The following is a 12388-nucleotide window of genomic DNA, read 5'->3' as shown; positions in this document are numbered from 1 at the left end:
GCACGACACGTGAAATAAAACCATCACCAGCTGGTACAGGGACTGGTTACACTCCCCGTGTAGAGAGTTCCTGGTACAGGGACTGGTTACACTCCCCGTGTACAGTGTTCCTGGTACAGGGACTGGTTACACTCCCCGTGTAGAGCGTTCCTGGTACAGGGACTGGTTACACTCCCCGTGGAGAGAGTTACCTGGTACAGGGACTGGTTACACTCCCCGTGAAGAGCGTTCCTGGTACAGGGACTGGTTACACTCCCCGTGTAGAGAGTTCCTGGTACAGGGACTGGTTACACTCCCCGTGTACAGTGTTCCTGGTACAGTGACTGGTTACACTCCCCGTGTAGAGCGTTCCTGGTACAGGGACTGGTTACGCTCCCCGTGTAGAGCGTTCCTGGTACAGGGACTGGTGACACTCCCCGTGTAGAGCGTTCCTGGTACAGGGACTGGTTACACTCCCCTGTAGAGTGTTCCTGGTACAGGGACTGGTTATGCTCACCATGTAGAGCCTTCCTGGTACAGGGACTGGTTATGCTCACCATGTAGAGCGTTCCTGGTACAGGGACTGGTTACGCTCCCCGTGTACAGAGTTCCTCGTACAGCGACTGGTTGCACTCCCCGTGTACAGAGTTCCTCGTACAGCGACTGGTTACACTCCCCGTGTAGAGCGTTCCTGGTACAGGGACTGGTTACACTCCCCGTGTAGAGCGTTCCTGGTACAGGGACTGGTTATGCTCACCATGTAGAGCCTTCCTGGTACAGGGACTGGTTACACTCCCCGTGTACAGCGTTCCTGGTACAGGGACTGGTTACACTCCCCGTGTAGAGCGTTCCTGGTACAGGGACTGGTTATGCTCACCATGTAGAGCCTTCCTGGTACAGGGACTGGTTACACTCCCCGTGTACAGAGTTCCTGGTACAGGGACTGGTTGCACTCCCCGTGTAGAGTGTTCCTCGTACAGGGACTGGTGACGCTCCCCGTGTAGAGAGTTCCTGGTACAGGGACTGGTTATGCTCACCATGTAGAGCCTTCCTGGTACAGGGACTGGTTATGCTCCCCTGTAGAGTGTTCCTGGTACAGGGACTGGTTACACTCCCCGTGTAGAGCGTTCCTGGTACAGGGACTGGTTACGCTCCCCCGTAGAGCGTTCCTGGTACAGGGACTGGTTACACTCCCCCGTAGAGATTTCCTGGTACAGGGACTGGTTACGCTCCCCGTGTGGAGCGTTCCTGGTACAGGGACTGGTTACACTCCCCCGTAGAGCGTTCCTGGTACAGGGACTGGTTACACTCCCCCGTAGAGATTTCCTGGTACAGGGACTGGTTACGCTCCCCGTGTAGAGCGTTCCTGGTACAGGGACTGGTTACACTCCCCCGTAGAGCGTTCCTGGTACAGGGACTGGTTACACTCCCCTGTAGAGATTTCCTGGTACAGGGACTGGTTCCGCTCCCCGTGTAGAGAGTTCCTGGTCCAGGGACTGGTTACACTCCCCCGTAGAGAGTTCCTGGTACAAGGACTGGTTACGCTCCCCGTGTAGAGAGTTCCTGGTATCAGGATTGTAAATGGATCTGATCTCAGGACATGGCCAGCTGGACTGAGGCTCACAAGGCTTTAGAGAGGGTGCAGAAGAGATTTCCTCGAATGGTATCTGGGATGAGGGACTTCAGTTACATGGAGGGACTGGGGAAGCTGGGGTTGTTCTCCTTAGAACAGAGAAGTTTAAGGGGAGTTTTGATAGAGGTATTAAAAATCATGAAGGGTTTTGATAGACTAAATAAGGAGAAACTGTTCCCAGTGGCAGAAGAGTCGGTAACCAGGGGACACAGATTTAAGACGATTGGCAAAAGAATCTCAGGACGTATTTTTTACGCAGTGAGTTGTAATGATCTGGAATTCACTGCTTGAAAGGGAGGTGGAAGCAGATTCAATAATAACTTTTAAAAGGGAACTGGATAAATACTTGAAGGGGAAAAATTTACAGGGCAATGGGGAAAGAGCAGGCAAGTGGGACTAATTGGATAGCTCTTTCAAAGTGCCGGCACAGGCACGATTCATTGTCTCACCTCTTGGCCATTTGTTCAATGTTGTACCCGGGACTGGGGTCATTGGAGATCTAACAGAGCACAAATCAGATATCAGAAATGGGCAATCTGCAGTGTAACACCCGCACCCCCCCCACATCAGTCCTGCGCCCGGGACCCCCTCAATCCTGCACTCGCGCCCCCTCAATCCCGCACCCGGCCCCCCGCTCAATCCAGCACCCGACCCCCCCTCAGTCCCGCACCCAGCCCCCCCCTCAATCCCGCACCCACCCCCCCTCAATCCCGCACCCGGCCCCACCCTCAATCGCGCACCCGCCCCCTCGCCCTCAATCCCACACCCGTCCCGCCCTCAATCGTGGACCCGGCCTTCCCCTCAATCCCGCACCAGGCCCCCCCACTCAATCCTGCACCCGGCCCCACTTCCAACAACAACTCTTCCCATTTATTCAGTGCCTTTAACGTAGGAAAGCATCCCAAGGCGCTTCAGCAGAGCCACTAATGAACAAAATTTGACACCAAGCCACATAAGGAGACATTAGGACATGTGACCAAAAGCTTGGTCAAAGAGGGAGGCTTTAAGGAGCGTCTTAAAGGAGGAGAGAGAGGTGGAGAGGTTTAGGGAGGGAATTCCAGAGCTTAGGCCCTAGGTAGCTGAAGGCACGGCCGCCAATGGTGGAGCGATGGAAATCGGGGGATGCGCAAGAGGCCAGAATTGGAGGAGCGCAGAGATCTCGGAGGGTTATTGGGCTGGAGGAGGTTACAGAGATAGGGAGGGGTGAGGGCCATGGAGGGACTTGAAAGCAAGGATAGAGAATTTTAAAATGGAGGTGTTCCCGTACCGGGAGCCAATGTAGGTTAGTGAGCACAGGGAATGATGGGTGAACGGGACTTGGTGTGAGTTAGGATACGGACAGCAGAGTTTTGGATGAGCTGGAGTTTATGGAGGGTGGAAGATGGGAGGGCGGCCAGGTGAGCATTGGGATAGTGGAGTCAGGAGGTGACAAAGGCACGGACGAGGGTTTCAGCAGCTTTGACTGCACCTTCCAAACCCACGACCTCCACCACCTAGAAGGTCAAGGGCGGCAGGTCTAATCCTTCTCTGCCCCTCTCCAGTTCTGCTCCTGTTGGCCTTTGCCCCTCTCCACTGCCTGTTCCTGTTGTCTTTCTCTGCCCCTCTCCACTGCCTGTTCCTCTCGCCCTTCTCTGCCCCTCTCCACTGCCTGTTCCTCTCGCCCTTCTCTGCCCCTCTCCACTGCCTGTTCCTCTCGCCCTTCTCTGCCCCTCTCCACTGCCTGTTCCTCTCGCCCTTCTCTGCCCCTCTCCACTGCCTGTTCCTCTCGCCATTCTCTGCCCCTCTCCACTGCCTGTTCCTCTCGCCCTTCTCTGCCCCTCTCCACTGCCTGTTCCTCTCGCCCTTCTCTGCCCCTCTCCACTGCCTGTTCCTGTTGCCCTTATCTGCCCCTCTCCACTGCCTGTTCCTCTCGCCCTTCTCTGCCCCTCTCCACTGCCTGTTCCTGTTGTCCTTCTCTGCCCCTCTCCACTGCCTGTTCCTGTTGCCCTTCTCTGCCCCTCTCCACTGCCTGTTCCTGTTGCCCTTCTCTGCCCCTCTCCACTGCCTGTTCCTCTCGCCCTTCTCTGCCCCTCTCCACTGCCTGTTCCTCTCGCCCTTCTCTGCCCCTCTCCACTGCCTGTTCCTGTTGCCCTTCTCTGCCCCTCTCCACTGCCTGTTCCTCTCGCCCTTCTCTGCCCCTCTCCACTGCCTGTTCCTCTCGCCCTTCTCTGCCCCTCTCCACTGCCTGTTCCTCTCGCCCTTCTCTGCCCCTCTCCACTGCCTGTTCCTCTCGCCCTTCTCTGCCCCTCTCCACTGCCTGTTCCTCTCGCCCTTCTCTGCCCCTCTCCAGTGTCTGTTCCTTGCCCTTCTTTGCCCCTTTCCACTGCCTGTTCCTGTTGTCCTTTGCCCCTCTCCACTGCCTGTTCCTGTTGCCCTTCTCTGCCCCTCTCCACTGCCTGTTCCTCTTGCCCTTCTCTGCCCCTCTCCACTGCCTGTTCCTATTGTCCTTTGCCCCTCTCCACTGCCTGTTCCTGTTATCCTTCTCTGCCCCTCTCCACTGCCTGTTCCTCTTGCCCTTCTCTGCCCCTCTCCACTGCCTGTTCCTGTTGTCCTTCTCTGCCCCTCTCCACTGCCTGTTCCTGTTGCCCTTCTCTGCACCTCTCCACTGCCTGTTCCTGTTGCCCTTCTCTGCCCCTCTCCACTGCCTGTTCCTGTTGTCCTTCTCTGCCCCTCTCCACTGCCTGTTCCTCTCGCCCTTCTCTGCCCCTCTCCACTGCCTGTTCCTCTCGCCCTTCTCTGCCCCTCTCCACTGCCTGTTCCTCTCGCCCTTCTCTGCCCCTCTCCACTGCCTGTTCCTCTCGCCCTTCTCTGCCCCTCTCCACTGCCTGTTCCTCTCGCCCTTCTCTGCCCCTCTCCACTGCCTGTTCCTCTCGCCCTTCTCTGCCCCTCTCCACTGACTGTTCCTCTCGCCCTTCTCTGCCCCTCTCCACTGCCTGTTCCTCTCGCCCTTCTCTGCCCCTCTCCACTGCCTGTTCCTCTCGCCCTTCTCTGCCCCTCTCCACTGCCTGTTCCTCTCGCCCTTCTCTGCCCCTCTCCACTGCCTGTTCCTGTTGCCCTTCTCTGCCCCTCTCCACTGGCTGTTCCTCTCGCCCTTCTCTGCCCCTCTCCACTGCCTGTTCCTCTCGCCCTTCTCTGCCCCTCTCCACTGCCTGTTCCTGTTGCCCTTCTCTGCCCCTCTCCACTGCCTGTTCCTCTCGCCCTTCTCTGCCCCTCTCCACTGCCTGTTCCTCTCGCCCTTCTCTGCCCCTCTGCACTGCCTGTTCCTCTCGCCCTTCTCTGCCCCTCTCCACTGCCTGTTCCTCTCGCCCTTCTCTGCCCCTCTCCAGTGTCTGTTCCTTGCCCTTCTTTGCCCCTTTCCACTGCCTGTTCCTGTTGTCCTTTGCCCCTCTCCACTGCCTGTTCCTGTTGCCCTTCTCTGCCCCTCTCCACTGCCTGTTCCTCTTGCCCTTCTCTGCCCCTCTCCACTGCCTGTTCCTATTGTCCTTTGCCCCTCTCCACTGCCTGTTCCTGTTGTCCTTCTCTGCCCCTCTCCACTGCCTGTTCCTGTTGCCCTTCTCTGCCCCTCTCCACTGCCTGTTCCTATTGTCCTTTGCCCCTCTCCACTGCCTGTTCCTGTTGTCCTTCTCTGCCCCTCTCCACTGCCTGTTCCTCTCGCCCTTCTCTGCCCCTCTCCACTGCCTGTTCCTCTCGCCCTTCTCTGCCCCTCTCCACTGCCTGTTCCTCTCGCCCTTCTCTGCCCCTCTCCACTGCCTGTTCCTCTCGCCCTTCTCTGCCCCTCTCCACTGCCTGTTCCTTTTGCCCTCATCTGCCCTTCTCCACTGCCTGTTCCTCTCGCCCTTCTCTGCCCCTCTCCACTGCCTGTTCCTGTTGTCCTTCTCTGCCCCTCTCCACTGCCTGTTCCTGTTGCCCTTCTCTGCCCCTCTCCACTGCCTGTTCCTGTTGCCCTTCTCTGCCCCTCTCCACTGCCTGTTCCTCTCGCCCTTCTCTGCCCCTCTCCACTGCCTGTTCCTCTCGCCCTTCTCTGCCCCTCTCCACTGCCTGTTCCTCTCGCCCTTCTCTGCCCCTCTCCACTGCCTGTTCCTCTCGCCCTTCTCTGCCCCTCTCCACTGCCTGTTCCTCTCGCCCTTCTCTGCCCCTCTCCAGTGTCTGTTCCTTGCCCTTCTTTGCCCCTCTCCACTGCCTGTTCCTGTTGTCCTTTGCCCCTCTCCACTGCCTGTTCCTGTTGTCCTTCTCTGCCCCTCTCCACTGCCTGTTCCTGTTGCCCTTCTCTGCACCTCTCCACTGCCTGTTCCTGTTGTCCTTCTCTGCCCCTCTCCACTGCCTGTTCCTCTCGCCCTTCTCAGCCCCTCTCCACTGCCTGTTCCTCTCGCCCTTCTCTGCCCCTCTCCACTGCCTGTTCCTCTCGCACTTCTCTGCCCCTCTCCACTGCCTGTTCCTCTCGCCCTTCTCTGCCCCTCTCCACTGCCTGTTCCTGTTGCCCTTCTCTGCCCCTCTCCACTGCCTGTTCCTCTCGCCCTTCTCTGCCCCTCTCCACTGCCTGTTCCTCTCGCCCTTCTCTGCCCCTCTCCAGTGTCTGTTCCTTGCCCTTCTTTGCCCCTTTCCACTGCCTGTTCCTGTTGTCCTTTGCCCCTCTCCACTGCCTGTTCCTGTTGCCCTTCTCTGCCCCTCTCCACTGCCTGTTCCTCTTGCCCTTCTCTGCCCCTCTCCACTGCCTGTTCCTATTGTCCTTTGCCCCTCTCCACTGCCTGTTCCTGTTGTCCTTCTCTGCCCCTCTCCACTGCCTGTTCCTGTTGCCCTTCTCTGCACCTCTCCACTGCCTGTTCCTGTTGCCCTTCTCTGCCCCTCTCCACTGCCTGTTCCTGTTGTCCTTCTCTGCCCCTCTCCACTGCCTGTTCCTCTCGCCCTTCTCAGCCCCTCTCCACTGCCTGTTCCTCTCGCCCTTCTCTGCCCCTCTCCACTGCCTGTTCCTCTCGCCCTTCTCTGCCCCTCTCCACTGCCTGTTCCTCTCGCCCTTCTCTGCCCCTCTCCACTGCCTGTTCCTCTCGCCCTTCTCTGCCCCTCTCCACTGCCTGTTCCTCTCGCCCTTCTCTGCCCCTCTCCACTGCCTGTTCCTCTCGCCCTTCTCTGCCCCTCTCCACTGCCTGTTCCTCTCGCCCTTCTCTGCCCCTCTCCACTGCCTGTTCCTGTTGCCCTTATCTGCCCCTCTCCACTGCCTGTTCCTCTCGCCCTTCTCTGCCCCTCTCCACTGCCTGTTCCTGTTGTCCTTCTCTGCCCCTCTCCACTGCCTGTTCCTGTTGCCCTTCTCTGCCCCTCTCCACTGCCTGTTCCTGTTGCCCTTCTCTGCCCCTCTCCACTGCCTGTTCCTCTCGCCCTTCTCTGCCCCTCTCCACTGGCTGTTCCTCTCGCCCTTCTCTGCCCCTCTCCACTGCCTGTTCCTCTCGCCCTTCTCTGCCCCTCTCCACTGCCTGTTCCTGTTGCCCTTCTCTGCCCCTCTCCACTGCCTGTTCCTCTCGCCCTTCTCTGCCCCTCTCCACTGCCTGTTCCTCGCCCTTCTTTGCCCCTTTCCACTGCCTGTTCCTGTTGTCCTTTGCCCCTCTCCACTGCCTGTTCCTGTTGTGCCCTTCTCTGCCCCTCTCCACTGCCTGTTCCTGTTGCCCTTCTCTGCCCCTCTCCACTGCCTGTTCCTCTCGCCCTTCTCTGCCCCTCTCCACTGCCTGTTCCTCTCGCCCTTCTCTGCCCCTCTCCACTGCCTGTTCCTGTTGCCCTTATCTGCCCCTCTCCACTGCCTGTTCCTCTCGCCCTTCTCTGCCCCTCTCCACTGCCTGTTCCTGTTGTCCTTCTCTGCCCCTCTCCACTGCCTGTTCCTGTTGCCCTTCTCTGCCCCTCTCCACTGCCTGTTCCTGTTGCCCTTCTCTGCCCCTCTCCACTGCCTGTTCCTCTCGCCCTTCTCTGCCCCTCTCCACTGCCTGTTCCTGTTGCCCTTCTCTGCCCCTCTCCACTGCCTGTTCCTCTCGCCCTTCTCTGCCCCTCTCCACTGCCTGTTCCTGTTGCCCTTCTCTGCCCCTCTCCACTGCCTGTTCCTCTCGCCCTTCTCTGCCCCTCTCCACTGCCTGTTCCTCGCCCTTCTTTGCCCCTTTCCACTGCCTGTTCCTGTTGTCCTTTGCCCCTCTCCACTGCCTGTTCCTGTTGTGCCCTTCTCTGCCCCTCTCCACTGCCTGTTCCTGTTGCCCTTCTCTGCCCCTCTCCACTGCCTGTTCCTCTCGCCCTTCTCTGCCCCTCTCCACTGCCTGTTCCTCTCGCCCTTCTCTGCCCCTCTCCAGTGTCTGTTCCTTGCCCTTCTTTGCCCCTTTCCACTGCCTGTTCCTGTTGTCCTTTGCCCCTCTCCACTGCCTGTTCCTGTTGCCCTTCTCTGCCCCTCTCCACTGCCTGTTCCTCTTGCCCTTCTCTGCCCCTCTCCACTGCCTGTTCCTATTGTCCTTTGCCCCTCTCCACTGCCTGTTCCTGTTGTCCTTCTCTGCCCCTCTCCACTGCCTGTTCCTCTTGCCCTTCTCTGCCCCTCTCCACTGCCTGTTCCTATTGTCCTTTGCCCCTCTCCACTGCCTGTTCCTGTTGCCCTTCTCTGCACCTCTCCACTGCCTGTTCCTGTTGCCCTTCTCTGCCCCTCTCCACTGCCTGTTCCTCTCGCCCTTCTCTGCCCCTCTCCACTGCCTGTTCCTCTCGCCCTTCTCTGCCCCTCTCCACTGCCTGTTCCTCTCGCCCTTCTCTGCCCCTCTCCACTGCCTGTTCCTCTCGCCCTTCTCCACTGCCTGTTCCTCTCGCCCTTCTCTGCCCCTCTCCACTGCCTGTTCCTCTCGCCCTTCTCTGCCCCTCTCCAGTGTCTGTTCCTCGCCCTTCTTTGCCCCTTTCCACTGCCTGTTCCTGTTGTCCTTTGCCCCTCTCCACTGCCCCTCTCCACTGCCTGTTCCTCTCGCCCTTCTCTGCCCCTCTCCACTGCCTGTTCCTGTTGCCCTTCTCTGCCCCTCTCCACTGCCTGTTCCTCTCGCCCTTCTCTGCCCCTCTCCACTGCCTGTTCCTATTGTCCTTTGCCCCTCTCCACTGCCTGTTCCTGTTGTCCTTCTCTGCCCCTCTCCACTGCCTGTTCCTGTTGTCCTTGCCTCTCTCCACTGCCTGTTCCTGTTGTCCTTTGCCCCTCTCCACTGCCTGTTCCTCTCACCCTTCTCTGCCCCTCTCCACTGCCTGTTCCTGTTGTCCTTTGCCCCTCTCCACTGCCTGTTCCTGTTGTCCTTTGCCCCTCTCCACTGCCTGTTCCTGTTGTCCTTTGCCCCTCTCCACTGCCTGTTCCTCTCGCCCTTCTCTGCCCCTCTCCAGTGCCTGTTCCTGTTGTCCTTCTCTGCCCCTCTCCACTGCCTGTTCCTCTCATCATTCTCTGCAGTCGGCAATGCTCTGCAGTGGCAGAATGGGCTGCCAGAGACTGCACCAGGCGAATTCTCAAATCTGGGCCTCTGTCAGAGTCACCGCCCAATGGTGATAGGGCAGTGATTTGGATGGCTCCAGCTGACGGCCGGGAGCGGGCCACTCCTCAGAGAGTGTAACAAAAGTGGAGATATATTAAAGCAATGTATGACCGGAAGACCAGGGTGCGCTCAACTCACAGTCAGCAGCAATAAACCAAACTCCCAAAAAACAAGTTCTTACCTTCAGGACCCGAGCAAAGCGGTCCAGGCAGTTCCCCACCGCGATATCTATTGTTTCCCCAAATATTCGATACCGGCGCTCTGAGTATGAAATCACCTGCAACAGGACAAACACCAATGGGTAAAGCTCCCTCTACACTGTCCCATCAAACACTCCCAGGGCAGGTACAGGGTTAGATACAGAGTAAAGCTCCCTCTACACTGTCCCATCAAACACTCCCAGGGCAGGTACAGGGTTAGATACAGAGTAAAGCTCCCTCTACACTGTCCCATCAAACACTCCCAGGGCAGGTACAGGGTTAGATACAGAGTAAAGCTCCCTCTACACTGTCCCATCAAACACTCCCAGGGCAGGTACAGGGTTAGATACAGAGTAAAGCTCCCTCTACACTGTCCCATCAAACACTCCCAGGGCAGGTACAGAGTTAGATACAGAGTAAAGCTCCCTCTACACTGTCCCGTCAAACACTCCCAGGCCCCAGAGGGTTCAAAGGAATGTCTGACTAACTGCTCTACCCAGTCTCCATCAGTCTGAGACCTTCGTCCCCTCTGCCTGGGCTGGAGTTGTCTCCTGGGCCCAGTGGGTGAAAGGTCAGGATCTGGTGATACCACCGCCCAGCGCCCTCTATGCTGAGTAGGGTATCCACGTGGAGCCATGACTGTCAGTGCTCAGCTTACCTGTGTGTTTCCTCCACTAACGTAGAGTACAGTCGGGTTTGTAGCACCTGTGATCAAACGGCCCATCTCGATGTGCCCAATACAGTGATTAACACCCAGGAGAGGTTTATTCCATAGCTGGGATAATGTTCGGGCCACGATCGCTACACAAACCAGTGGTGCTCCCATCCCGGGACCTGTAGCAAGGAGGACACATTCAGACAACTCGGAACGTATGAACAGTCCGGAAGGGCACCATCCCATCAAAACTGATATAGAGGAGGTACTCGAAAAGCTAGCTGTACTTAAAATAGATAAGTCACCTAGTCTGGATGGGAAGTAAGGGTGGAAATTGTAGAGGTACTGGCCATAATCTTCCAAACATCCTTAGATACGGGGGTGGTGCCAGAGGACTGGAGAATTGAAAAATGTTACACCCTTGTTCAAAAAAGGGTGTAAAGATAATCCCAGCAACTACAGGCCAGTCAGTTTAACCTCAGTGGTGGGGAAACTTTTAGAAACAATAATCCGGGACATAATTAACAGTCACTTGGACAAGTGTGGATTGATTAGGGAAAGCCAGCACAGATTTGTTAAAGGCAAATCGTGGGTAACAGAGCGGGTCGATGAGGGCAATGCAGTTGATATTGTGTATATGGACTTTCAAAAGGCGTTTGATGAAGTGCCACATGGTAGGCTTGTCATCAAGATTGAGGCCCACGGAATAAAGGGGGCAGTAGCAGCATGGATACAGAATTGGCTAAGTAACAGGAAGCAGAGAGTAGTGGTGAACGGTTGTTTTTTGGACTGGAGGGAGGTGTACAGTGGTGTTCCCCAGGGGTCGGTGCTGGGACCACTGCTTTTCTTGATATATATTAATGACTTAGACTTGGGTGTACAGGGCACAATTTCAAAATTTGCAGATGACACAAAACTTCAAAGTGTAGTGAACAGTGTGGAGGATAGTGATAGACTTTAAGAGGATATAGACAGGCTGGTGGAATGGGCGGACACGTGGCAGATGAAATTTAACGTAGAAAAAGGCGAAGTGATACATTTCAGTCGGAAGAACGAGGAGAGGCAATATACTAGAGGGTACAACTCTAAAAGGGGTACAGGAACAGAGAGATCTGGGGATATATGTGCTCAAATCATTGAAGGTGGCAGGGCAGGTTGAGAAAGCATACGGGATCCTGGGCTTTATAAATAGATGTAAGGAATCTTACAACACCAGGTTATAGTCCAACTGTTTTATTTGAAAATCACAAGCTTTCGGAGGCTTTCTCCTTCGTCAGGTGAGTGTGGGATTCGGATTCCATGGAAGGAATAGAGGCATGGAGTACAAAAGCAAGGAAGTCATGATGAACCTTTATAAAACACTGATTCGGCCATAACTGGAGTATTGTGTCCAGTTCTGGGCCCCGCACTTTAGGAAAGATGCGAAGGCCTTACAGAGGGTGCAGAAGAGATTTACTAGAATGATTCCAGGGATGAGGGACTTTAGTTACGTAGACAGACTGGAGAAGCTGGGGTTGTTCTCCTTGGAACAGAGAAAATTGAGAGGAGATTTGATCGAGGTATTCCAAATCATGAAGGGTCTAGACAGAGTAAATAGAGAGAAACTGTTCCCATTGGCGGAAGGGTCAAGAACCAGAGGACACAGATTTAAGGTGATTGGAAAAAGAACCAAAGGTGACATGAGGAAAAACTTTTTTCCCCAGCGAGTGGTTAGGATCTGGAATGCACTGCCCGAGGGGGTGGTGGAGGCAGATTCAATCATGGCCTTCAAAAGGGAACTGGATAAATACTTGAAAGGAAAAAATTTGCAGGGCTACAGGGATAGGGCGGGGGAGTGGGACTAGCTGGATTGCTCTTGCATAGAGCCGGCACGGACTCAATAGGCCTCCTTCCGTGCTGTAACCTTTCTATGAAATCCCCTGGACCTGATGGTCTACATCGAGGGTTCTGAAAGAGGTGGCTGTGGAGATAGTGGATGCATTGGTTGTGATCTTCCAAAATTCTCTAGATTCTAGAACGGTCCCAGTGGATTGGAAGGGAGCAAATGATACCCCGCTATTCAAGAAAGGAGGGAGAGAGAAATCAGCGAACTACAGGCCAGTTAGCCTGACATCAGTCGTCGGGAATCCATTATTAAGGAAATGGTAACAGGGCACTTAGAAAATCATAATATGATTGGGCAGTGTCAACATGGTTTTATGAAAGGGAAATCGTGTTTGACAAATCTATTAGAGTTTTTTGTAACTAGCATGTAAAGGGGAACCAGTGGATGTAGTATATTTGGATTTTCAAAAGGTGCCACATAAAAGGTTGTTACGCAAGGCAAGGGCTCATGGAGTTGGGCATAATATATTAGCATGGATAGAGG

At 55.8% G+C, this 12388-nt stretch overlaps 1 protein-coding gene across 4 annotated transcripts in view; it reads right to left on the bottom strand.

The window, feature by feature from the left end:
- The window catches only part of osgep (O-sialoglycoprotein endopeptidase), an 82279-nt gene that overhangs the window by 29766 nt on the left and 40125 nt on the right, over positions 1-12388 (bottom strand). For 3 of the 4 annotated variants that reach the window (XM_067978531.1, XM_067978532.1, XM_067978530.1), the window contains 3 exons: positions 10024-10199; positions 9347-9442; positions 2062-2111 (listed from right to left, as the gene is read on the bottom strand). In XM_067978531.1, the coding sequence (XP_067834632.1) occupies positions 2062-2111; positions 9347-9442; positions 10024-10199 (322 nt within the window). The remainder of the gene's footprint in view (positions 1-2061; positions 2112-9346; positions 9443-10023; positions 10200-12388) is intronic. The other variant, XM_067978533.1, reaches the window with a different exon arrangement.

This window comes from Heptranchias perlo, unplaced genomic scaffold (genome assembly GCF_035084215.1).
Source record: "Heptranchias perlo isolate sHepPer1 unplaced genomic scaffold, sHepPer1.hap1 HAP1_SCAFFOLD_306, whole genome shotgun sequence".
NCBI classification, from domain to species: domain Eukaryota; kingdom Metazoa; phylum Chordata; class Chondrichthyes; order Hexanchiformes; family Hexanchidae; genus Heptranchias; species Heptranchias perlo.
This window is presented reverse-complemented; position numbering and strand designations above follow the sequence as displayed.